The sequence below is a fragment of the Chiloscyllium plagiosum genome, unplaced genomic scaffold, assembly GCF_037043375.1.
Source record: "Chiloscyllium plagiosum isolate Xiang-an unplaced genomic scaffold, Cpla_swu_hap1 HiC_scaffold_39, whole genome shotgun sequence".
Lineage (NCBI taxonomy): Eukaryota > Metazoa > Chordata > Chondrichthyes > Orectolobiformes > Hemiscylliidae > Chiloscyllium > Chiloscyllium plagiosum.
The window spans coordinates 24343538-24368660 of NW_028270177.1; the positions used below are offsets into that span (position 1 = coordinate 24343538).

Below are 25123 nucleotides of genomic sequence, written 5' to 3' on the forward strand. Positions count from 1 at the left end.
TAACAGTGTTGTTATAGCATTTTCTTTGTCCTCCTCTGTAACAGTGGCCATCTGAAATTTATGAAAACAGGACCTGATGGGGTAGATACTTTTCAGCGATCCAGTTTATTTTAGTTGATTTTGCAGATGTTTTGCATTAGTAATTGCAGAGCTGGCTTAAAATATTATTCATGCACTAACATTTATTCAATCGTCCTCCTATTGATTCCAGCAAATGGGGAAGATACATTGCTGGTGGAATTTCTCTAGAGCTCTTATGTGTCACTAATATACAGTCCCATTCTCATTACAGTATAGCAGTTTTATGAACTATAGCAGTGAGTGTTTGACAACCAAGCGCTCCACTAGTCAACGTAACGCCTAGTGAGAAAGCTGGTTGCCATCACCGCATTCCTGTACTGCAGTGAGAACTAGACTAAGTAATGCCAGTTGGGTTGCTCCGATATCATGATGCTATGTGTTCAGTTTCAAACAAACGGTATTGCTTTTTCCATTCGTAACTTAACAATGAAAATTCCACGTTTTGGAAATAACTACTTGAAAAATGCAATGGAGGCTTTTAAGTCAGATTAAACAATAATACAGTCCTGGTAGCCTGTTGTTTCATTTGAACATCATTTCTCTAAAGCATTAACGATTTTATGTGAATTTTAGAATGATAATGTTATGATAAAGCTAGAATGATAAATTGGAATAGCGTTTTATTATACTGCCATAATTGTGTTTTCAAAGACAATTTTAAACCTGAAATTTTAATTTAATGGTGAAATTAGGTAACTCATCTGGAGCAGAAAATGGGTGTAAAGAGAGTGTGAGAATATGGAAAATAGAAAACGAAAATGATTATTTAAAGAGGAAAAGGGAATGGATCCAACAATAGCCCAATGCTTTCAATATCACTGAGGTACAACAAAAGAAGAAACCAGTGAACAATAAGGAGAAGAGAATGAGATTCAAAGCAATCTGCTGAAGAACAGTATCTTAAAAGAAGACATGATATCCACATTAAAGTGTCACTGGACAATGGTTATCTGTTGTTATTCTGAAATAATATAACAAACTTTCACCGGAGTTGTTTTATTGTTGATGATTACCATCTTATTTGCTTTTCTAAAAAAAAATTCCAAAATATTTACCATGATAAATGTGGTGTACTAAGGAGAACGAGGATTGAGCAAATTTTACACTTTTTAACTTGTACTAAGTTACTATGCTTTAATTATTAAACTGTCTGATGTTATCTCATTTAACATAGTTAGATGCATAATTGTGTTTGTGAAGTACCTGACACCTCAGAATCGGCAAACATTTTCAATACCTCATGTAATAATGATTCATACTTAACAGTGCCCGATCTTTTAATTTGATTGAGTTTATATTATTGAATCAATTTTAATACAATATCTTAAATTAATGTACATTTTGATACTTCTGTTTTAATAACATTCAGGCATCTTTGAGACAGTTGCTGTATGCCCACAATATGCATTCTGACTCCATAAATGTTCTGGTGATTGCTGGTGAAAGACTAATGTGTGAATTAATTCTGGAATTTGCATTTCATGACTAGGTTGTTACATTTCCATTGTGTCAGACAGGTATGCATAGTAATTGGAAAACTTTTTTCAGTCACCCTATTCATTTTAAATAATAGAATTTCCTATCAGAAGGATGGTGTGAAACTTGAAAGAGTTCAGAAAAGATTTACAAGGATGTTGCCAAAGTTGGAGGATTTCAGACATCGGGAGAGGCTGAATAGGCTGGGGCTGTTTTCCCTGGAGCATGAGAGACAAATGGGTGATTTTATAGAGGTTTATAAAATCATAAGGGGCATGGATATGGTATACAGATAATGTCTTTTCCCCAGGTTGGGGGAGTCCAGAAGTAGAGAAAATAGGTTTCAGGTGAGAGGGGAAGAATTTAAAAAGGACCTAAAGGGCAACTATTTCACACAGAGGGTGGTTCATGTGTGGAATGATCTGCTGAGGAAGTGGTGGAGGCTGGTACAATTACAACATTTAAAAAGCATCTGGATAGGTATATGAATAGAAAGGGTTTAGAGGGATATGGGCCATGTACTGGCAAATGGGACTAGATTAGGTTAGGGTATCTGGTCAGCATGGACGAGTTGGAGCGAAGAGTCTGTTTCCATGCTGTGCATCTCTCTGACTCTAAGAGCTCAGACATTCTTTGCTCAGAGGCATTCAGGCATATTACACTCTGTATATCCTAAGAACAGTCATATTCAACTCAAAACATTGACCCTGTTTCTCTCTCTGCAGATGCTGCCCGAGCTATGAAATTTTTCCAGCACTTATATTAAATCTCAGTTTTCCAGCTTCTGTTGCTTTTTGTTTTCATGAATAAAATTAAAACAACCAGGTTTGGTAGATATGAAGTATATGGGGCAGGATTTTTTGGGTAGCAGGGTTTGCCACTGCAAGATCTAGAAAGTTAGTGGTGAATGGACCCCTGCCAATTGCTACATCCCTCAGCCATTTACTGTTTTAAGAGCTGCTGGCTTATCTGATTGGCTGGTAGCACTGTGATTCCAGCAGGAGCAGTGGCCAAGACTGGAACTATAAGTAGTCTCCTGATTCTGACCTGACATCCAGGACATAGTAAGTGTGGTGGGGGGGATCTCACAGCTGGGAGGAAGCTGATTCAGATGGCATAGCAAGAACACGATGGCACTTTCATTTGATGAAATCTGTCAAGATTTCCCTCAATCATTCCTGTCCAGCTGCTTGCTCAGTTATTTTTGGTGGTGGTTAAGAATCATATAACTGTATTGTATGCCTGGAGTTACAGGTAGGCCAGACCGGATAATAATGGCAGATTTTCATCTCTAAAGGTTAATGGTGAATCAGAATTGCTTTTAATGACAATCTCCTAGTTTTATTTTTATAGATATTTTTATTAGAAATTTAACATTTTTACAAGTTTACAAAAATAAACAAAACTCTCAAATATAAACATCGATATACAATTAAATCAAATATACAATAGCCAAAATTTAACAAAAGAAGAAAAAAAATACCGAAAAAGAAAAAAAACTCAACTATCTACTACTCTAACCTATAACTAACCAGAGTGTATATTTAAGTCTCTTACATGCTCGGAATGTTTAAACATCAGATGTAATAAAACCCGTATTCGTGCAGGATTCCTCTCCTAAGGGGCCCCGGACCAGCCAAGTTTGTAATTTCAATTAAATAAAAGCCCTTGTTCGGATAGCTGAGATATCTGTATTTATGTAATTCAAGAAGGGCTGCCATATTTTATAAAATAATTTGGTCTTTCGGTGCACCATATTTGTAAGGAAGTCAAGGGGAATACATTCCATAATTAATCTGTGCCAATTTGAAAGTCCAGGGGGGCCCTCAGCCACCCAGTTCACCAAAATATTTTTCCTTGCACAGAAAGAAAGAATAGAAAATAGTCTTTTCCCATACATGTCCAGGGAGGGAAAGTTCGAAAAGCCCAAAAGGAGAGATACAGGGTCCACTTTAATTTCTGTTCCTAAAATTTCTGTCAGGGTACTTGCTACTTTAGTCCAATATCTACGGATCTTATGACAGGTCCATAGGCAATGTACAAGAGTGCCCACCTCTATTTTACATTTGGGACACATTGAAGATGCTCCTGCCTTAAATTTTGCCAGTCGAACCGGTGCTATATGGGCTCTATGAAGTATCTTCAGCTGGATAGCCTGGGTTCTGCTACAGATAGTAATTCTTCTAGCGTTTTCCCAAATATCATTCCACGTTTCTATAGAGATTTCTAGTCCCAAATCCTGATCCCATGTTTTAAGCAGATTATCCATATCTCCCGATACTTCATCATGTAGTAAATGATAAATAGTACTGACGGAAGATACCCCCACTGGTCGTAGGACACGACATTCTCTATCTGATTTATAAAGACTATCTAATAACGTAGTCTTCTTCTGTATATAATCTCGAATTTGGAAGTATCGAAAGAGGTCTCCATTAGGTAATCCAAATTTCTGACGCAGCTGTTCAAAAGACATCAGGACCCCATCCTTAAATAGGTCCCCTAGACATGAGATACCCCTGGATCTCCAGAGTTTAAAAGTGGCATCTGTAAACCCCGGTTGGAATCCCCATGCTCCCACTATCGGTGCATAGGGGGTGTTTTATGTGAATTGCCCTCATTTTGCCGCATTATATTCCAAGCCTTAATTGTGTTTAGTATTATAGGGTTTTTATAGTGATCTGTAATGATTTTCCTCTTGTCTGAAAATAAAAGGTTAATAAGTGGGTATTTTACTTAAGAGGCCTCGATGTCCAACCAGATTGATTGTGGATCAGACAAGACCCAATCAGCTATGTAACTTAATAGGGAACTTAACTGATATTTCCTAAAGTCTGGGAAGTCCAATCCTCCCCTTGTCTGTGGAAGCTGTAGCTTCTTCAGCTTAATGAGGGGCCGTCTATGATTCCAGATAAAGGAACCCAGCCAGCCATATAATTTATGTAGAGCCGTCCTCGGCAGCATCACTGGAAGCATTCTCATAGGATTTAGGAGATGGGGCAGGACATTCATTTTGATTAGTGCTATTCTACCCAACCAGGAAATTGGAAGGTCTCCCCATCGCTGGAGGTTCTGCCTTATCCTTTCCAGTAAATGCACAAAATTAGCCTTATACAACTGACCAAATACTGGAGTAATAAAAATGCCTAAATATAAGAAGCCCTCCAGGGACCAACGAAAGGGAAAAAGGGATCCGTCCATTAAGTGGGGTGTCATAGCAAGGCCACCCATTGGCATAGCCTCCGATTTTGAAAAATTAATTTTATAGCCTGAGAATACGCTAAATGTATTAATAACTTGGATTAGGCGAGGTACGGACATCAGAGGATTACTGAGGAATAGAAGAACATCATCTGTATAAAGGGTAATTTTATGTTTACCTGTACCAATCCTCGGGGCCGTTATATTAGGATCAGCTCGTATAGCTTCTGCCAGTGGTTCAATTATTAGCGTAAATAACAATGGCGAGAGGGGACATCCCTGACGGCAGCCCGTACCCACACCGAAGCTATCCGAACCTAATCCATTGGTAACCACAACTGCTTTGGGATCACTATACAATGTTGAGACCCATTTGGTAAACACCTGTCCAACGCCAAACCTTTCCAATGTGTAAAACAAATATGACCATTCAACCCTATCCAATGCCTTTTCCGCGCCTAATGAAACTACTACTCCTGGTATCTTTCCGTGATGGCAGGCTTGAATCATATTCAAAACCCTTCTAATATTATTGGATGATCTACGGCCCTTAATAAACCCCGTCTGATCCTCCTTTATAGTATGTGGCAGTACCCTTTCTAGTCTCAGTGCTAACGTTTTAGAAAAGATTTTAAAATTTACATTTAGCAAGGATATTGGTCTGTATGGCATACAATCTTCTGTATCCTTTCCTTTTTTAAGGATAAGAGAGATATTTGCCTCTTTTAGCGAAGGCGGGAGACATCCCTGACTATATGCATAGTTATACATGTCCATAAGTGGACCAGCCAGTATTTCTGTAAATTCTTTATAGAATTCAGCGTGAAAACCATCTGGGCCCGGTGCCTTACCACTCTGAAGTTGCCTAATTGCATCAAGTATTTCTTGGACTGTTAAAGGAGCATTAAGGACCGATACGTGTTCCGGAGTTAGGCCTGGAAAGGTCAAATTTTTAGAAATGACTGCATCCTCCTCGTCCTATCTTCACAATCCTGCGATTTATATAACTGAGAATAAAATTCTCTAAAGATCGCATTAATCTTTTTATGATCATGAGTCAGAGTACCCGTACTTTCCTTGATAGACGTAATAATCTGAGGGGCCTTTTTTTTCTTTGCAAGAAATGCTAAGTAACTACCCGGTTTGTCGCCATATTCATATAACCTTTGTTTTGCAAATAATATTTCCCTCTTCGCCGTTTGAGTAAGTGTAGTGTTTAGAGCTGTCCTAAGAGCCGTAATCCTTTGCAATTGAATTACAGAAGGTCTATCAGTGTATGCTGTTTCAGCTGCTTTTAAGCGAGCTTCAAGCAGACGCTGTTGTTCTCCCTTCAAATTCTTCTGGGTCGCTGAGTAGGAGATGATCAAACCTCGCGTGTAAGCTTTGATGGTCTCCCACATCATTGATGGGTTGCTTGCTGTACCTGAAATAATTTCTAAAAAAGTTTTAAATTCTTGAGAGAAGTACTTTACAAATTTACTATCTTTCATTAGGAAGGGGTCCATACGCCAATGCCGAGGGGATGTCCCATTGTTCCTCGCCTTAGTTTCCATATATATAGCAGCGTGGTCGGAAATTGCTATACTACCTATTTTACAGGATGATATAGAATTTTAAAAAATTGAGGGGGCAAAAAACATATCAATTCTGGAATGACATTTATGTGGATTGGAGTAGAAAGAAAAATCTCTGCCCTGTGGATGAAGACATCTCCATACATCTACTAATCCTAATTCTTTGTTCAGATCCATCAATTGTCTAGATCTGGGAGATACTCCTGCAGTACTCTTGGGAATCCTATCTATTTCCGGATCCATAATACAATTAAAGTCTCCCCCTATAATTGTATGACGGGCACCAAAAGCAATCAATTTTGAAAAGGCTTCCGTTATAAATTTAAAGGGGTGTGCCAGGGACAGTACAAATTTAAAATTCCATATTCCTCTCCATTTATGAGGGCTTTAATCAAAATATATCGTCCAGACTCGTCTTTTATCTGCTTTAGGATTTTAAAAGGGAAATTCTTCCGAACAAGAATAACAACTCCCCTGCTTTTTGAGCTAAAAGAAGAAAAAAAGGCCTGATCAAATCCACCCTGTCGTAATTTCAAGTGTTCTTTATCCGACAGGTGTGTCTCCTGTAGGAGAGCTGTATCAACTCTTTCCTTCTTAAGATTTGATAATATTTTCTTCCTTTTGACTGGCGAATTACTCCCCTTGACATTCCAGGTGCACCACTTCACCGACTGATCAACCATAATCATCTCGGCAAATCCGAGACCCCTCGGGAGGGGAAACCCTATCCAGAACATCCCGAGCATAGAGCATATAAAATTTACAAAAATAAAGCCTCTCTAATACACTCAACACCAATACAATAAAAAACTATTTCTAAATAAAAAAAATATAAAATGTATCTAAGTGGAGATTTTCTCCCTTGTTCCCAGGGGGTGTCACTTCCTCTCCAATAGTCCATCATATCCTCTCCCAACCAATGCCCCACCCTTGACCCAGGCACTCCTCAATAAAATGAGGAGAATTCAGATATAATACAAAGCTAGAGTTAACAGTGAGCACCCTACCCCCACCCATACCAACACCTGGATATATTTGGTAATGTTAATACCATATATAAACATTTAACTATAAAATTATAAATAATAACAAATAATAAATAAATATACTAATACAAAATAACAAGGGAGAAACAACCCCACTCCTAAAGACAAAGGTAAAATTGAATAAGGTAACCACCTCCCCCCACCAACATTAACCAAACCCCCCAGCTTATATATATACACATACATACACATACATCCCACATATATGCACAAAAAAAAAAGAAAACAACCCCAAAGTGGGGGGGGGGGGAGGGGGGTAGAAAATCAAATCCCTCTCCCCACGATAATATTAATCTGTAAAGTAAGAAAAAAAAGGGGGATATAAACCAAAGCGGGAGGAAAGGCAAACCAACATCCATTATGTCTTACAATTTATCTAAGAGAGTCCAAGAATTCCTTAGCCTTTTCTGGCGATCCGAAGTTATATACGGATCCTTCATGATTAAAGCGTAGCATCGCTGGGTAGCGTAAGGAGAACTGAATATTTAAGTCCCTTAAACGCTTCTTCGCCTCGTCGAATGCCTTCCTCTTTCGGACCAGAGCTGGGGAAAAGTCCTGGAATAACATGATCTTGGATCCTTTATAGATCATAGCTTGGGGGTCTTTTCCAAGATTTCTAGAGGCTTCTAGGAGTATCTGCCTCTCCTTGTAGCTCTGCAGCTGGAACAGGACCGGGCGTGGGCGCTGGTTCGAGCCGGGTCCGCGTATTGTGACCCGGTAGGCCCATTCCACCCTTACCTGGCCTGATCCAGCTTCCAGATTTAAAAGCTGTGGCAGCCACTTCTCAAGGAACGCTGTAAGCTGGCCTTCCTCTTCCCGTTCGGGAAGGCCCAGCAAACGAATATTTTTTCGACGACCTCGATTATCGATGTCGTCAATGTAATTCTCTAAGGTCCGGACTTACTGTTCGAGAGTCCGGACTCGATCCACGGCCGATTGCGCTGTGATTTTGGAGGTCGCAGCCTTTAACTTCGCCCCTCCGACTCGGCGCTCGATCTCCTTAATGTCTCGGTCGTGCTTCTGCAGTGCGGCCGAGAGTGAGTCCCATCGACTTCAGGACTCCTCGATAAAAGCATCAATCTTCGCGTCCAGCTTGGAGATCATCTCCACAAGGCTTGTCACTGTAGGTAAGTCCCCCGGGGCGGCTGTGGACACCTCAGCTGCAGCTGGAGAGGGGTTCCTGCTTGCTGAGAGCTGCGGGCTCCCTTCCCTTTGGTCATTTTTACTAAATATCAGACTATTTAAATGTAATACTAAGCAACTAATTAAATTAAACAGCTATTATGAATGATTTGGTGAGTGTGATGGGGGTGGGTGACCCACTTTACCCGAGTCTTGGGAAGAGCACTATAGACTCAGACTTGCTGGGTCGCCACCATCTTGGATCCCCGACAATCTCCTAGTTTTATGTTTACTATTAGTTAAACTAGTTTTTATTCCAGAATTACTCAATTAGTTAATTAACTGTATTTGAATGCCCAACAACTGCTGTGGGATTTGGATTCACAGATTACTGATTCAGTGATATATCCAGAATACCTTGGGTATCATCAATTATCTATCAATATTTGAATAAAACATCTTCCATAATAAAGTAAAAGTTTATCATTTAACAAAGAGATTCCATCCTTTTTTGGTATATATTGATGAAGTTTCTCTGATCTACCATTTTGGAATTAAGAGCTATTTTAAATTATACAGTACCAAGGACTTAAAGTTTTAATTTTGTAGTGAGATTAGAAACTGATATTTAAAATCATTGAGGACTATAATTTATCACATTTAGCACAGTGCTTTGGATAACAAATTATACCATTCAGGAAAATAAAATTGTACTGTATCGATGATTTGTAGTTGCAGGATCATTTGATACCTCAGTGTGGTCATCCCTGTCCTTTTGCAAGTTGCCCCAGGCCTAGGTCAGAGTTCCCTGCTCAAGGTTACAAACTAGGTCAGAGTTCCCTGCTCAAGGCTCAGTGATGGAACCAGCAAATTTTTGGTGGTGATGACGGAAGAGCAAGAACCTCAAGGTTACAGCTGTTTACAGGCAGAGGACACCTCAGCAAAAGTGGTTTTGTTTCCTTTAAATGCACATGGGAAAGATAACAGGAAGCCACCTTGTATTCTTTTCCGTTGTTATATTGCTCATTGCTATTGGTAGTTGTCAGTGTCAGGTTCTTATAAACAACTGAAGAGCAATGCAAGGCAAAGGGAAATGGGCACAGGATCTATCCTTGGGATGATTCACACTACACAAGAATGAATACTAATTTTCTAAATTGTTTAAGAGGACACTAAGTAGTATCAAAAGAAGTGAAGGAATATTCAGAAAAATGTGATTGTTAACGAGGTTTTAATATCCTTGGCATATGCTTCATTTCTTTGGAACTGCTTCAAGTTTCACTTTATCAGCTTGTTGTTTTAAAGAAGTAGCTATATTATTATGGGCTAGCTATTTGATAAAGAGATACATTTTGTGATATATAAAACCAAAAGAAAGACAATGTGTAACTGAACTGTGACTCTCTCTGCAGATGTTGGTTGACCTTCGGGTATTTGTTTTGCCTATTCTGTTTCTTTAATATATTGTAGGCATTATTTGGAGAAATTACAATTAAAGTGCCTTTGTTCTGTTTAATGATTACTTTGAAAGTAGGTATAAGCAAGCTGGCTTTCATTTACACATTTCAACTGCTAACTTATTGAAATTTCAAGGGAATAATGTGAGTCAGTCAGGATTTATGCCTTTTTTCAAGCAATTAAATCTCCTGTTAAAGAAAATCTTAGGGACTTCTGTTACATCAATAGCACATAACAGCATAGTTTCAAGAAAGTGAAGTAGTGTGATCCATAACTGTAAAGTTGCACATACAGTATTGGTATTTGTGTTCAGACAGTATGTTGTCTGTCGATAAATCTTGTTCAGATAGAGGACAGGTTAGAGATCACATGTAGAGATGGGCAGTGTGAGACACCAATAGACACATTTTTGAGGAGCTAGAACATAAATGACAGGCTGAAGGGACCCCATTTTGTACTGTAAAATTTGATGATTCTTATAGTATTGAATAGGGTGATGTTGAGCAATGTACTGGTATTTTAAAGAAAATATTTAGGGATGTGGGTCTCACAGGGTGGGCCAGCATTTATTGCCTGCTCCTAATTGCCTGTGAGAAAGCGGTGGTGAGCAATCATCTTGAACCACTGTAGGAACATGTGCAACACATTCGCTCGGGACTTCCAAGATCTTGACCCAACAAAGAGAATGTATGATGATATATTTCCAAATCTGGATTGTGAGTGGATTGGAGAGGAACTTGCAGGTGGTGGTGTTGCTGTGTTTCTATTGTGTCATCCTCTTTGATGGTAGATGTCATGGGTTTGGAAGGTCCTAAGGAGCCTTTATGAATTTTGGGAGTGCATCTTGTAGATGGAGCACAATGTTGCTAATGAGCATTGGTAATAGAGAGAATGAATGGTTATGGATGTGGTGCCTGTCAAGTGTGCTGCTTTGTCCTGGATGATGTTAAGCCTCTTGAAAGTTGTAGGAACTATAGTCACCAAGACAATTAGGGAGTATTCCATCACTTTCTTGACTTTGATTTGATTTGATTTATTATCACATGTACCGAAGTACAATGAAAAGCTTTGAGTACAAGCAGAACATAGGAAGCACAGATGTACAGGCAGGATGTACAGATCAAAAAGACTTAGACAGAGGCATACAGGTTACATTGCACAGGGTGTGCTCTAGGTGAGATCAACATTAGCTAGATCAGCATTATTTGAAGCAAGAGAGTCCATTCATCAGTCTAATAATGACTAGGAAGAAGCTGTTCCTGAACCTGCTGGTGCATGTGTTCAGGCTTCTGTATCTTCTGCCTGACGGAAGAGGTTGTAGAAGATCTTTACTGGGATGCAATGGGTAGCCTTTCCGTGGTTGCGAGCAGTGTAAATGGAGTCCATGGATGGAAGTCAAAAAGTGTGGTGCTGGAAAAGCACAGCCAGTCAGGCAGCATCCAAGGAGCAGGAGAGTTGACGTTTTGAGCATGAGCTCTTCATCAGGAATGAGGTGATGGCCCAAGGGAGCTGGGAGATAAATGGAGGAGGGGGAGGAGGGCTGCTGGGGGAAGGTAGCTGGAAATGCCATTAGTAAATGAAGCTGGGGGGTGATGGTGATAGGTCGAGGAGGAGGGTGAAGCAGATAGGTAGGAAGGAAGACAGACAGGTAGGCCAGTTCAAGAGGGTGTTGCTGAGTTGGAAGGTTGGCTCTGGGATAAGGTGGGAGGAAGGGAAAATGAGAAAACTATTGAAATCTACATTGATCCTGTTTGGTTGGAGGGTTCCAAGGCAGAAGATGAAGCATTCTTCCTCCAGGCGATGGGTGGCTAGCGTTTGGCAGTGGAGGAGGCCCAGGACTTGCATATCCTTGGTGGAGTGGGAGGGGGAGTTAAAGTGTTCGGCCACAGGGTGGTGGAGTTGTTTAGTGCGTGTGTCCCAGAGATGTTATGTGAAATGTTTCACAAGTTGGTGTCCTGTCTCTCCAATATAGAGGAGACTACATCGGGAGCAACGGACACAGTAGATGACATGTGCAGAAGTACAGATAAATCTCTGTCGGATGTGGAAGGATCATTTGGGGCGTTGAACGGAGATGAATGGGGAGGTGTGGGTGCAAAGCAAAATAGTTGGTCAATCTGAGCCTGGATTTAGACTGTACTTTTAGCATTGTGGGATAAACAAACACTTAATTGTAATTTAATTTAAACTGGATTTTATTGACACACCAAATCCCAATAGCTTCACTCACAGTAATTGAATTACATGCTGTTTAAATTAGGGAAGTTATGAACAATTTGGGACCAGAAGCAAGTGTGTCATATTCAGGAGCTACATAATATATGCAATAATCTTAATACATTACTTAGTCAGCGAGAGCAGGGCTGCCAAAATGGGTGGTCTTTAAAATTATAGGATGGTCTGGACAGTATTAATTGTTGAAGTAGCACTAGTCTTTAAATTGTTGAAATTTGGAGGTATTTTAAAGTTAAACAAGATAAATCAGATTGGTATTTCAGGTCACAGATTAGAAATTGAGCCTAAACAAATTACTGACAAAGAGTAAGAGAATGAGACATGGAACTATTTTATCTAAATTACAAACATAGGGACAGAAATGTAAGAGTGGGTTTGGGGGTGGGGACGGAACCATTGTTTTTACAAGTTGCTGCTGAGAAAGGAAATGGTGAGATGGGGAAGTGGTATTGTGCTGGGAGGCTTTTGAAATGCATCTGTAAGAGCCAGCAGACTTTGCATGCTAAACAAATACAAGGTGCAACAGCACTATCCGGTGTAGGAGTTTGTAAGATTTTACGTGAAAGAAAACATTTGATTGCTCGTTCTTGACATTTGTTGGGTCTGTCTATGTTCTTCCGAATGCTGCTTTATCAAGCATGCCTGAAAGAAATTATGACAAGAATACAGTTGTATACGTGATACATTTACATAAATTCTAATTTTGCACAATCTGTCCCCAGTCTCACAGACAAAACTGAGATGTTCTATTCATGGTGCCAACAAATATTAGCAGAAAATGTCATCAGTTGACTATTACAATACCACATGCACTCTCGAACCACGACGGCTTGCTCCCAGTCTCTTGAAGTCAAAGGGGGAGTAAATCGTGCACTCTCCTTTTGTCCGACCCAGTATTTAGGGAACGGTTACGGTACATCCCGCCAGTTTGAAGCACTGCAGAGAAGGACTGCGTTAGTGGTTTGTAGACTGAAGGTGCAATTTCACATGTCGGTTGGTTGGACCCATATGATGCACTGGTGGTTCTGAAGAGTGGATTTTGAGGTTTAACGAACGGAACGGGGGAATATGCCGCCGTCGGGAATTTCGCCATGCAAGAAAAGACAGGGTTACCAGGATTCGCGCAGGGAGACCACGGCTTCTCCATATCCTCTGCTTTTGCAGCAGTGGCTGGAATAGGACTACTTTCACTCGTTTCCTTTTTATGTTCAATTTCTGGAGCTAGAGATTGACTGCGATCATCACGGACTGAGTTCTTACACTCACCCTTTGGAGCAAAGGATAAACGGACATCATCACACACACTGTCATCACATGGTTTTGCAACAAAAGCTGGATTGAAATCATCCCGCACTTCATCACACTGAACCTTCTGAGCATGGGCTAAATCAACATCGTCACACATTATGTCCTTAGATTCAACCTTGGGCGCAAAAGATTGGTTAAAATCCTTACATATTGAGTCTTCAATCTGATCCTTCTGAACAAGGGATGAATTAGGATCAATTTCACAATTTGTAGGCTCAACTTTTGAAAAGGGCAGTTTGGGATTGTCACACACCGAGTCTTCAAAGTGAATCTTTCCAGCGAGGGATGAGTTGGTATTGTCATCTCTGGGCTCAGCCTGGGGAGCAGTGGGATCATCATCACAGTTCGGGTCTTTAAACTGAACTTTTCGAGCAGTCGCTCGAGTGGGATGACAGCTCATGGTCCCTTTCAATAGGAAAATTCAGGTCTTCCCAGGTAGAACACAGTTTTTACACGGTCCTTTCTGCTCCTGATTTCCAGCACCCGCAATTCTTTGTTTTGTTTTCCCCCTTTCTGGGGCGTTCACAGATCCCTGCAGCTCCCCTTTGGCCAAGTACCAGTTTGACTGTGAAGTGAAGCAGTATCCAGAGGGAAATATTGTAACCAATGCAGTCAGCTGAAACCCTTAGCCCATGGTTACCATGGAAGCATTATTCGGCTCGAGCTGTTTGTTGTGGCAGCGGAGCCTTGGTAACGGCGTCTGATTGGTTGTTCGTCATGACGGAGGCGTGTTCGACGGGTGTTTGTGCGGTGCATTCTGGTTGTAGTCCGGGGGCGGGGGAAGAGGCTGGTTTGGTGAGCGGGGAAGCGGTTGGGCTTGGGACTGCAAATCCCAGAATGCCGCGCGGTGAGGCGGGGTTGCGCGCAACCGCCCTGCCGGGAGGGGGCGGGGCTTCGTTCGGCAGCGTCAGTCAAAACATCACAAGAGGAGGGGGTGGGGTCGGGGCTGGCCGCAGCCCCTGGAGGCTGTTGTTTTTTAACGGGTCAACAACAGCGTTTTACTTATCGCCGGCTGAAGGGAGAGGCGGCAGGTAAGGCTTGCTGGGGCCTGGTTCGAGGCCTGGCGCGGGAGGGAGTCGCGATCGTCGCTGTCTCCCGGGGTGACGGATCGCGGGCCCCAAGGGGGGGAGGAATTGGTCTGAGCTGGGAAAGGCCGCGGGCGGGCGGGGGGCTGAGGGGCCTCGGGCTCAGGTTAACCTTATCCTGCCTCGAATGACCCATTTCCCCGACTCCTCCCCCGGTTTAAACCGCTCCGGCGCCGTCCCTGTTATTATTGCTGCGCGCTGGGGAGGAAGCTTCGCAAAGTCACTTGTTTGTTTTTGGTCCAACCTCTACAGGCTTCAGACCCCACTGGCTCTGGTTTTCCTTCACACAGATTGCAAACGATTGCATGATCTGACTGCACTCTCACTGACGTAATTCCCTCCTCCCCACCCCCCACCTTTCCCCCGTTTCTTGTGGAAATGGGAGTAACGCGCACCTCTCAGACTGCACGGTTTACTGAGGAAGGCTGGAATTAAACCGGACCTCCGCCAGCGCCTTCTTCACAGCCAAATCTTTGATCGCAGTTGTTGATGAAACCGTCCTCTCACAGCAACAGCCGACGAGGAACAGTTGCTGCTGTTGTTGACATTCTCTTTTTTTTTGTTTTGCAAACCATGATCTGCATTTTGGGCAGCGCTTTCTGCACTTCCCTAATTTCCCTGGGAAGGCAGGTCACAACTAAGTCATTGCTCCCTAACTTTTCAACACTATCCCACTAGCCGTTCCATGAGCCATTCCTTACAGTAGTGCTGACAGTAATTACAACATGGGCCTGGAAGGATCATTAATGAAGATTTACTATCTCAAACTCTCATGAAACACCTAATTCTTAAAACATGATTGCTATGAGATGCCAGGGAACAAACCATAGAATGGGGCTAATATGATTTAAGGATGCAATATGTGCATCTAAGTCAAAAGTCAAGAATTTCTTAATTCTGCTATTAGCCTACCAAGGATTCAGATAGAAATCTCAATCTTTTATGGAATATGCTATGACTGTCTTGGGGAACAAGGATATCATATCCTTCTTATGTTTGAGGTTGCAAAGCCTTTTATTTTGTTAGCTCTGAAGTGGTCCTGCTTCTTTTCCCTCCCCCATATGACTCCTGGTTTTTGTCTGGCATTTTTCTCCAGCAGCACAACTGTCATTGACAGTTCAACAAAGTGGAAAATTATATCATTCCATGGTTACAACACAGGAGGAGGTAATTCAGCCTGCTGGAATGACTGTGGGATACAGGCGGGCAAACAATGCATTATCTCAATGACTATAATTTCAGTAACTATTTTTGGTTTTATTCAAACAAAAAATTTGCTTAGAACTGGAAGAGAATTTGGGCTAAGGAGGTCTATTTTATTCTGAGTAATTTCAATCGTGCCTCTAGTATTATTCCTTCATCTCTACTAACCTATTTGGTTTTATTTTCAACTCGTTTATAATATTGACTTTTGTCACTTGTTTGAGAACTTATTTTGCTGTTATTTTTAATGTAAAACCAAGTTGCCTAACTGCTGTTTTTGCCCCAAACTCGTCTCCTTTGCGTCAGAGAATGATTTGCCTAAAACATTTTAGTTAATCCCTTCTGTCATTTATGATTGTGAATTTAATCTTTAGATTCTCGTTTGGTTTGTGATTAATGGATGTTATAAGTATTCTTGTGGTAATAACTATTAAAACAGTGCAGAATATTTAGCATCTTGAAACCAATTTTAAACTGTAAGTATTTCACGGAATCCTGACAGTGTAGAAAGAGGCCATTTGGCACCTCCAGTCAGCACTGATCCTCCAAAGATCATCTCTCCCAGATATAACCCCTACACATCCCTGTGACCCCATTTATCATGGCTAATGCACCTAACCGGCATGTCTTTAGACTGTTGGAGGAAATCAGAGCACCAGGAGAAAACCTAAGTAGACACTGGGAGAATGTGCAAACTCCACACAGACAGCCACTCAAATCTGGGTCCCTGGCACTGTGAGGTAGCAGTGCTAACCACAGTGCCATCGTCCTGCCCTAAATAGAGTGCTGAGATTAGAGTAACATTTCTAAGAGGCACAAGTGCATGCTCGCAGTAATAACTGGAACACGGAAATAGAGGAGGATGGTTGAAACAGCCCTTAAAACAATGACCAATGTGTCTTATCCAGTTTTGTTCCTACTTTGTATTTCATTTGTAACTTTCTGCCCTATATCATTGGTATTTTTCTATGGGTTTATTTTTTGTCTATTTATGTGTTTAATATACTTGGTTAATCCTTGTTTTTACTGTTTTGGATTGTTGCCTTTTGGAAATGGAAGCTGTATATTGTTATTTTAAAAAGCAGGGATATTCTTTGGCTGGGAACTACTGATCCTCCAATAAAAAAAGCCTAAATTTGTCGTCCTTTTTATCATAAATGTGTAAAATGGAACCACTGCAAACCAAAGATGAATTCAGAATTCAAAATATACTATTAACTAAAATTAAACTTCCGTTTGCAATGTAGTCTTTTCAGTTCTGTACAACACCTTTCCAGTTTTTAAGTTCTAATTTTTTTTTTAAAAGTGCAATTTTAGACTTTGTAACCTAATCTTATCCATATGTTTGTTTTCCTTTAAAAATAGTTTATTTTTCTTTTTGATGTCAGTATTTGGAAGAAACTTTCAAAATACATTGTATCCCAGTCAAAAATCAGGATCATCCATGCATGGAATAAACGCTGAAGATTCACTTTTTAATGTGTATATTATCAACCACTACTGAGTGCTGGATGAGTGAACATTGTATTTTGAACTTAAATTGGTAATTAAACAGAAAGATAGATATTTGTGGGTATATGAAATTTAAGATTTTTTGACATGCCACATTTAACATTGTGGCACAATAGGCTATTTACAGAACAATACATGTAATTATTCCTGTCCTTTTGTTTGCGGTGTAATTTTTGCTATGAAGTTTCACTACTGATTTCGCAATTATTGAAAACACTTTTCCTCAAAATATTGCATAATGTTGCAAACTTTTTAACAAGTGTTAACCTTCTTCTTATCTGTACTAAATACAACCCCAGTTTTGATTATTTCAAAAATACATATTACAAACCATTATATGAAAACTGGATTGTTACGAGTTGGGGGTTTGTAGCATGTTAAATCTTTTAGCGTTTGAGCTGCAATTTCACTTGGGTCTTCTATAGACCTCTATAAAACTTCCATGCATACTCATGTGACACAGCTAATCACTTGCTGCCTGATATTAAATCTGTTTGGAATAAAGTTCACTGCATGATATCATACACCTCAGAATGGGTCCTGTCGTTTGCTGAGACCATTTTAAAATTTGAACTGTCACTTCTTCTGTTCAAGGACTATAGTGTGGAATAGTATCAGCATTGAACTCCAATTTAATTATGTACCAATTATGATTCAACTGCCCTTCATCATGCTGGACAATCAAGGTTCCATTGTAATTTGTAGAAGAACATATGGTGCTGATCTGTTTTGCTACTAGCACATAATTATTATTTACAAGGCGTAATAAAGGGCATCTAATGGTAAAATTTCAATCCTTGTCAATCCTTCCTGTATTTTGATTTGATGCCTCCAGGATTGGATTCCTGAAAATTGGATTTGATAGTTTGAATGGGTGCTGATCTAAGCAACCATGATTCAATATGTTCTCCATGTGTTTACAGAACACATGAACAAATAATCTAAATGCTTAGCCTCTAATAGTTTTCTAGTGCAAAACACTGAAGTTAGGAGCATCAGTAATCCACTAAGCCTATCCAGGTTGCTACACCATTCAGTAAGATCATTGCTGCTTTGAATATGTGCCAGAAAGTTTGATTTATTGCTCCCATAACTGATCAGTAACAACTAGGATGAGCCATATAGTATACATTTGAGATCCATGTTTTTGCTTTCAATTTAATTCCATACAGTAGTTACAGTACAGTTAGGAATACCATATGCATTGAGGATTCGGAGATGCCGGTGTTGGACTGGGGTGTACAAAGTTAAAAATCACACAACACCAGGTTATAGTCCAACAGGTTTAATTGGAAGCACACTAGCTTTCGGAGCGGCGCTCCTTCAATCACCTGATTAAGGAGCGTCGCTCCGAAAGCTAGTGTGCTTCCAATTAAACCTGTTGGACTATAACCTGGTGTTGTGTGATTTTTAACTATATGCATTGAGAGCAGTGTGGCATTTTTTTTTTGTCACCAATGCGATTAAACATATAGAGAAGGTGGTAAAAGCTTTTGGCATCTTTCAGATCCCATGGTGTACCTGTTTTCCATTTCGGGTGAATAATGCTGAAAGCTGTATTGCACTACAAAATTAATGCCTGTAATCTGCACAATCCTGAACAATTGCAGTAAACAGGCTTACGTAGTAGTGTACTCTTAATAGCAGTTTCATGAGTTTCTATGTTACTTTCACTTTGAATGCAAAGTATTAATGGGTGGCACAGTGGTTAGCACTGCTGCCTCACAGCGCCAGAGACCTGGGTTCAATTCAGGCGACTCTCTGTGTGGAGTTTGCACATTCTCCCCGTGTCTGCATGGGTTTCCTCCGGGTGCTCCGGTTTCCTCCCACGGTCCAAAAATGTGCAGGTTGGTGAATTGGCCATGCTAAATTGCCCATAGTGTTAGGTGAAGGGGTAAATGTAGGGGAATGGGTCTGGGTGGGTTACGCTACGGTGGGTCAGTGTGGACTTGTTGGGCCGAAGGGCCTGTTTCCACACTGTAAGTAATCTAATCTATTACACAATTGAAAAACTTTCTGAAATATTAGGCAAATCTGGGTTTTATGAATGGGGTAGGATGCAAGGAGGGTGGGTAAATAAGTTGGGTAAACATTGTCTGAGTCTGCATCTTGGGTATGACATTTAGTCTATGAAAGAAAATCAAATTAAAAAGAGTTTGCCCTTGATTGGCTTGAGGAGCAATTTAACCCATTCCTGTTCCTTTTTTGTATGTTTGTGATTAAAATAACTCCACGCCTAGTTGTCTTTCAGGTTTAAGTTCAAGTTCACATTGGTAGCTGCTAGGACACTCCGAGTTTTAGATTGGCTTGTACATGCAGTCTAAAGGTGTCGTCACAGGGATAAATTTAACATCTATATATAAATATAATATTGTTGAAAGCCCCAATTTTATTTTAAGTTTGAACTGTGCTGTGCAGCTGTTCTTGTGAACAGTGACCTTGCCATCTAGATAAGGTGCAGGGAGGAAAGATGGGTCACATGATTACTCAAACAAAAACAAGCTGTTCTTACTATATACTGTGTGGTGTACTATTAATCCAAAGTTTTGTTTTTAAAATTGGCATAAATTTTAATTATTTCCTAGTTTTAATTAAACAGAATAGAAAGCTTTTCCTTTGGCATATACGTGTTGGCTTTTTGAGTGCCATTTGAGTTTAAAGAGTGTTGTTTGGGTTCCAGAAACATTTGTTTACATGTGTTATTAATAACAGACCAAACAAAATGATTGTGGTGTGGAAAAGTATTGGACTTAAACTTTGATTTTCTTTTGCTAATTTTGGTATTGTTTGTTTTGCAGTTACCTTGGCATAAAGATGTCAGAGAGTTCCAGCGATAGTGAATCATCCTGTGGTTGGACCATAATTAACCATGAAGTATATTATACTTTTCTTATTCCATTTCTTAAGCCCTGTGATATATTATAATTGTAGTTTATCTGTGCACTGAAGAATTGAGTTATTAAAAATTGAGATGTAAGAACTAGTTATGCAATAACTTGTGAATTTTTTTTTAAAAAGAAGGCAAGATTTTGCTTTGCATACTCTGTTACAGAATCATGTTCCAGGTATTTTATAAGTGTTTATGACTTTGGTGCACATAAGGGAAATTCCCCATCCCTCACTATTCTTTCGCATTGGATTATATAGACTATTGCACAATGTCTATATTTGCATAGTTTTCTTTGGAATTGGTCACTTAATTAACAATCTTGCCACTATTTTATTTTCTTCCCAAGTGACTAGAAAAATATATTTGTGCATACCTATGATGTAGTATTTCATATATATTGTGAAAGTCCTAACTATGTTCTACTTGGAGTACAGAATTTGTCTAGATTGATGTCACAAATGCAAGATCTTCACAATTATTTAAAAATAAATCCCTCATTGAAAAGATCTATAAAGAGCTTCTGATTAAAATATATCATTAACATATGAGAGAAAGTCCGTCGTATTTTTAAGAGATAAAGTAGTTGTAATGAGAAAAATTGGATATTGTGTATTAAATCTTTATTGAACAAGCTATTTAAAGTAACACTGCAAACTTGTTATTTTTAAATGTCGTTCATCTATCCTGGATGTTTACTGTTGCTGGGTGATTGTCATTGACAGAAACTGATCTTGACTAGCTGGTCACATATTGTTGTGACAACAGCAGGTCAGAGGCTAGGAAGTTTAATGAGAGTAAACCCCAAAGTCTCTCCATCATCTACAAGGCAGAAGTCAAAAGGATGATGGAATGCTCTCCACTACCTAGATGAGTACATTTCCAACAACACTCAAGCTAGAAATCATCCAGGAAGTCCACTACTTTGATTATTCACTCCCTTTACCACTGATGCAAAGTTGCAGCAGTGGGTAATTTCTAAAAAGGTGCACTGCAGTAACTCCTCAAGGATCCTTTGACAGCACTGTCCAAACCTTTGACTTCTGCAATTAGAAGGACAAGGGCAGTACATACATGGGGCCCAAACCAACTTCGACTTCCGTTGTAAACCATACACCTGACTTGGAAGTATATTGCCATTCCTTCACAGTTGCTAGGTCATAATCTCAGAACTTACTTTAGTGCTATTTTGGGTGTTCCTACACCTCAAGGACAACAGCAGTTCGAGAAGATAGCTTAAATTTACCTTCTCTGAGGCAATTACAGATAAGCAATAAGTACTGGCCTAGCCAGTGATGTCCACATTGTGTGAAAGAATGTTATTTTTCAAAATGAAATAGACCCATCATATACAGAATTAGGGCACAATGGTTTCTGTTCACTATTAGGAGAAAGTGAGGACTGCAGATGCTGGAGATCAGAGCTGAAAATGTGTTGCTGGAAAAGCGCAGCAGGTCAGGCAGCATCCAAGGAGCAGGAGAATCGACGTTTCGGGCATGAGCCCTTCTTCAGGAAGAAGGGCTCATGCCCGAAACGTCGATTCTCCTGCTCCTTGGATGCTGCCTGACCTGCTGCGCTTTTCCAGCAACACATTTTCAGCTCTGTTCACTATTATGTTTGTTGTAACTGTCTGGTATAGTAGAAACATCACAAGATGAAATGATATGTGATTATATGCTGTATGTTTCAATGTGCAAGTATACATAAATGTCTTTTTTTTTAAAGATTCTGAAACAGCAGTGAAAATAAATCAGAATAATACTGAGTATATTTTGGGAGATGTTATTTCTAGCTAAAGTTATTGTTCTTTGATTGTCTGCCTTGATGATGGAGAAATTTGCCATAGAAAGTGTGTCTTTCTGTCCTTCCTAACCTGAGTGAAAATTATTTGGTATTTTAACTGGAAAATATAGATAAGCATATGGAGTGGTATTAAATTAATCTGGCAATACTACCTTTGAGTTGATTTCTTATTTTGGTATCAGATTAATAAATTATGCTGATTTGCATTATTTATTGATGCTCTTATCTTAAAGTCCCTCTTGGGACAGATCTAAAGTTTGGTTTTCTGGAAGAAACGGTATCTGAGGTCAATCTCAACCACAAAGCTGGTGGTAATGACTTGTTTTCGAAACTTTCCAGACAAGTGATCATCTTTTTATATTCAAAATACTTGCTCCTTTTTTTTTGCTGTTAACTTCCATTCCTAAGTGGAACCCTGGAATTAAAGCTGAAATAACTGCTCTTTACATTATTTTGCACTTTACATGAAAAAATACTGTTCTACGAACCGTGGAGCTTTAATCCAGTATATCACTGCAATTTTCATATACAGTATTATCTAAAAGTTTTGATCAATCGAAATGTGAAATTTCTCTAACAATATACTAATTGCATTGTGGCCAGAAATATTGTAGTAATATGATACTATTCTTTTTAAGACCCTCTTTTTCTAATTGATGTTATGCAATATACATATTGAAATCATCCAACCTTTAATGTACATTCGGTCCTGTTAAAAATTGTGGAAACCTTTCTCATTTCATTGTAACAGGATATTTTGCATCACAAAAGATGTAGTTTATAATGTGGATAAAATGTTATTAATTTTCATAATAAATATCAAGAAGAGGCACTCAATCCACTAGAGTGCCTTTAAAGATGGATCTGTTAGTAATTATTAATATCTTTATAGTTGTTTTCACCTTAGTGTCCATATATTGTTAGTGTACTGGTAAATAGTCTCTCCACCCCTTTTGTTTGAGCACATATTCCCTATTTTTCTTAATGAATTGTTGAAAGTGACCTCATATAAACGCATTAGTTAAATGTGTTTTCACTGTCTTACTTCGTGCCAGGTTAACTTTCTGTGAAACAAATCCATACATACTTAATTGAAGGTTAGTTGCTTTCTGAAGGGAATTTCCATTGCAGCCCAGCTGTCAGTTGAAACATGAATTTATTTTGGGAAATGTTGGTATAAATGGTGCGTTTGATGCAATTGTGTGTGGCATGGATTTGGGAATCTAGATGATTCCTGAGAAATATTGGAATATAGAAACAAGTAGAGACCATTTAACCCCTCAATCCTGTTTCACTGTTCTGTGAATTCATGGCTGATCTTCAGTGTAACTCCATAGACCTTTCTTTGTCCAATATCCTTTAATATCTTTTGCTAACAGTTACCTTTGGATGACAGAAGTAATGGGGGATTATTAACATAACAGTGTTCCTGCTAAAAGGCCCATGTTGTTTAAATGCAAAGTCTGTGGGTGCACTGTTTGGATTGGATTACTAGATTTGATGGTTCTCCCAACTATTACAAAAGTTTCAAATTGAGACTAATGTGTCTCTTTAACGCATTGGTTGAATTGCTATGAGAAATGCAGCATTTAATGATTTTTGTTCTGATTTGTCTTCAAAACATCTTGCAAAAAGTGATTTGAGGTATCTGGCACAGACTAGAGAATTGAGCCTAGCTTCCCGTTAACAGAAACCTTAAGGAGTGGTTTGACCTCATAGTTGCTTGGCATAGGAAACCAAGCTACCATTTTCAGGGATCTATACTTATGACGAAATATAGTTCAGAATATCATTTTCTTCTATAAATATTTTTATTAAAGACCTTTTTTACAAAACATCTATGTACACAAGAAAAATCCACCAAAAGACTGAAAAGTAGAGAGACTACAACAAAGTCATAATAGAACATAGAACAATACAGCACAGAACAGGCCTTTCGGCCCACGATGTTGTGCCGAACGCTTGTCCTAGCTTAAGCACCTATCCATGTACCTATCCAATTGCTGCTTAAAGGTCACCAATGATTCTGACTCTGCCACTCCCACAGGCAGCGCATTCCATGCCCCCCACCATTCTCTGGGTAAAGGACCTACCCCTGACATCCCCCTCCTATACCCACCCTTCACCTTAAATTTATGTCCCCTTGTAACACTCTGTTGTACCCGGGGAAAAAGTCTCTAACTGTCTACTCTATCTATTCCCCTGATCATCTTATAAACCTCTATCAAGTCACCCCTCATCCTTCACCGTTCCAATGAGAAAAGGCCTAGCACTCTCTGCCTATCCTCGTACGACCTATTCTCCATTCCAAGCAACATCCTGGTAAATCTCCTCTGCACCCTCTCCAAAGCTTCCACATCTTTCCTAAAGTGAGGCGACCAGAACTGCACAGAGCACTCCAAATGTGGCCTTACCAAGGTCCTGTACAGCTGCAACATCACCTCACAACTCTTGAATTCAATCCCTCTGCTAATGAATGCTAATACACCATAGGTCTTCTTACATGCTCTAACCACCTGAGTGGCAACTTTCAAAGAGCTATGAACATAGACCCCAAGATCAATCTGCTCCTCCACCTTACTAAGAACCCCACCGTTAACCCTGTATTCTGCATTCTTGTTTGTCTTTCCAAAATGGACAACCTCACACTTGACAGGGTTGAACTCCATCTGTCACTCCTCAGCCAAGTTCTGCATCATGTCTAAGTCCCTTTGCAGCCGACAACAGCCCTCCTCACTATCCACAACTTCCCCCAATCTTTGTATCGTCTGCAAATTTACTGACCCACCCTTCGACTCCCTCTTCCAAGTCAATAATAAAAATTACAAACAGCAGAGGACCCAGAACTGATCCCTGCAGAACTCCACTTGTAACTGGGCTCCAGGCAGAACACTTACCATCTACCACCACTCTCTGACTTCGACCGGTTAGCCAGTTCTCTATCCAACTGGCCAAATTTCCCACTATCCCATGCCTCCTGACTTTCCACATAAGCCTACCATGGGAAAGCTTATCAAATACCTTACTAAAATCCATGTACACTACATCCACTGCTCTACCCTCATCCATATGCTTGGTCATCTCCTCAAAGAATTCAATAAGACATGTAAGGCAAGACCTATCCCTCACAAA

General features: G+C 39.8%; 3 protein-coding genes across 8 annotated transcripts in view; 2 read left to right on the plus strand and 1 right to left on the minus strand.

Annotated features, from left to right (window-relative positions):
- The window catches only part of dnaaf4 (dynein axonemal assembly factor 4), a 31056-nt gene extending 29535 nt beyond the window's left edge, over window positions 1–1521 (plus strand). The window contains exon 10 of the mRNA XM_043677046.2: window positions 774–1521. The gene's annotated coding sequence lies outside the window, so the exon portion shown is untranslated. The remainder of the gene's footprint in view (window positions 1–773) is intronic.
- Window positions 1522–10807: 9286 nt separating this feature from the next.
- Window positions 10808–14177, minus strand: pierce2 (piercer of microtubule wall 2). Its single transcript, XM_043677499.2, has 2 exons — window positions 12998–14177; window positions 10808–12835 (listed from the first exon to the last, which is right to left on the minus strand). The coding sequence occupies exon 1, from the start codon at window positions 13899–13901 to the stop codon at window positions 13044–13046; it is 858 nt and encodes a 285-aa protein (XP_043533434.1). The 5' UTR covers window positions 13902–14177; the 3' UTR covers window positions 10808–12835; window positions 12998–13043.
- Window positions 14178–14182: 5 nt separating this feature from the next.
- The window catches only part of ccpg1 (cell cycle progression 1), a 64505-nt gene continuing 53564 nt past the window's right edge, over window positions 14183–25123 (plus strand). For 3 of the 6 annotated variants that reach the window (XM_087981156.1, XM_043677495.2, XM_043677497.2), the window contains exons 1-2: window positions 14204–14532; window positions 20100–20175. In XM_087981156.1, coding sequence (XP_087837282.1) covers window positions 14219–14532; window positions 20100–20175 — 390 coding nt within the window. In that variant the 5' untranslated portion in view covers window positions 14204–14218. Of the gene's footprint in view, window positions 14533–20099; window positions 20176–25123 lie in introns of all 6 variants that reach the window. The other 3 variants (XM_087981157.1, XM_087981154.1, XM_043677493.2) reach the window with 3 other exon arrangements.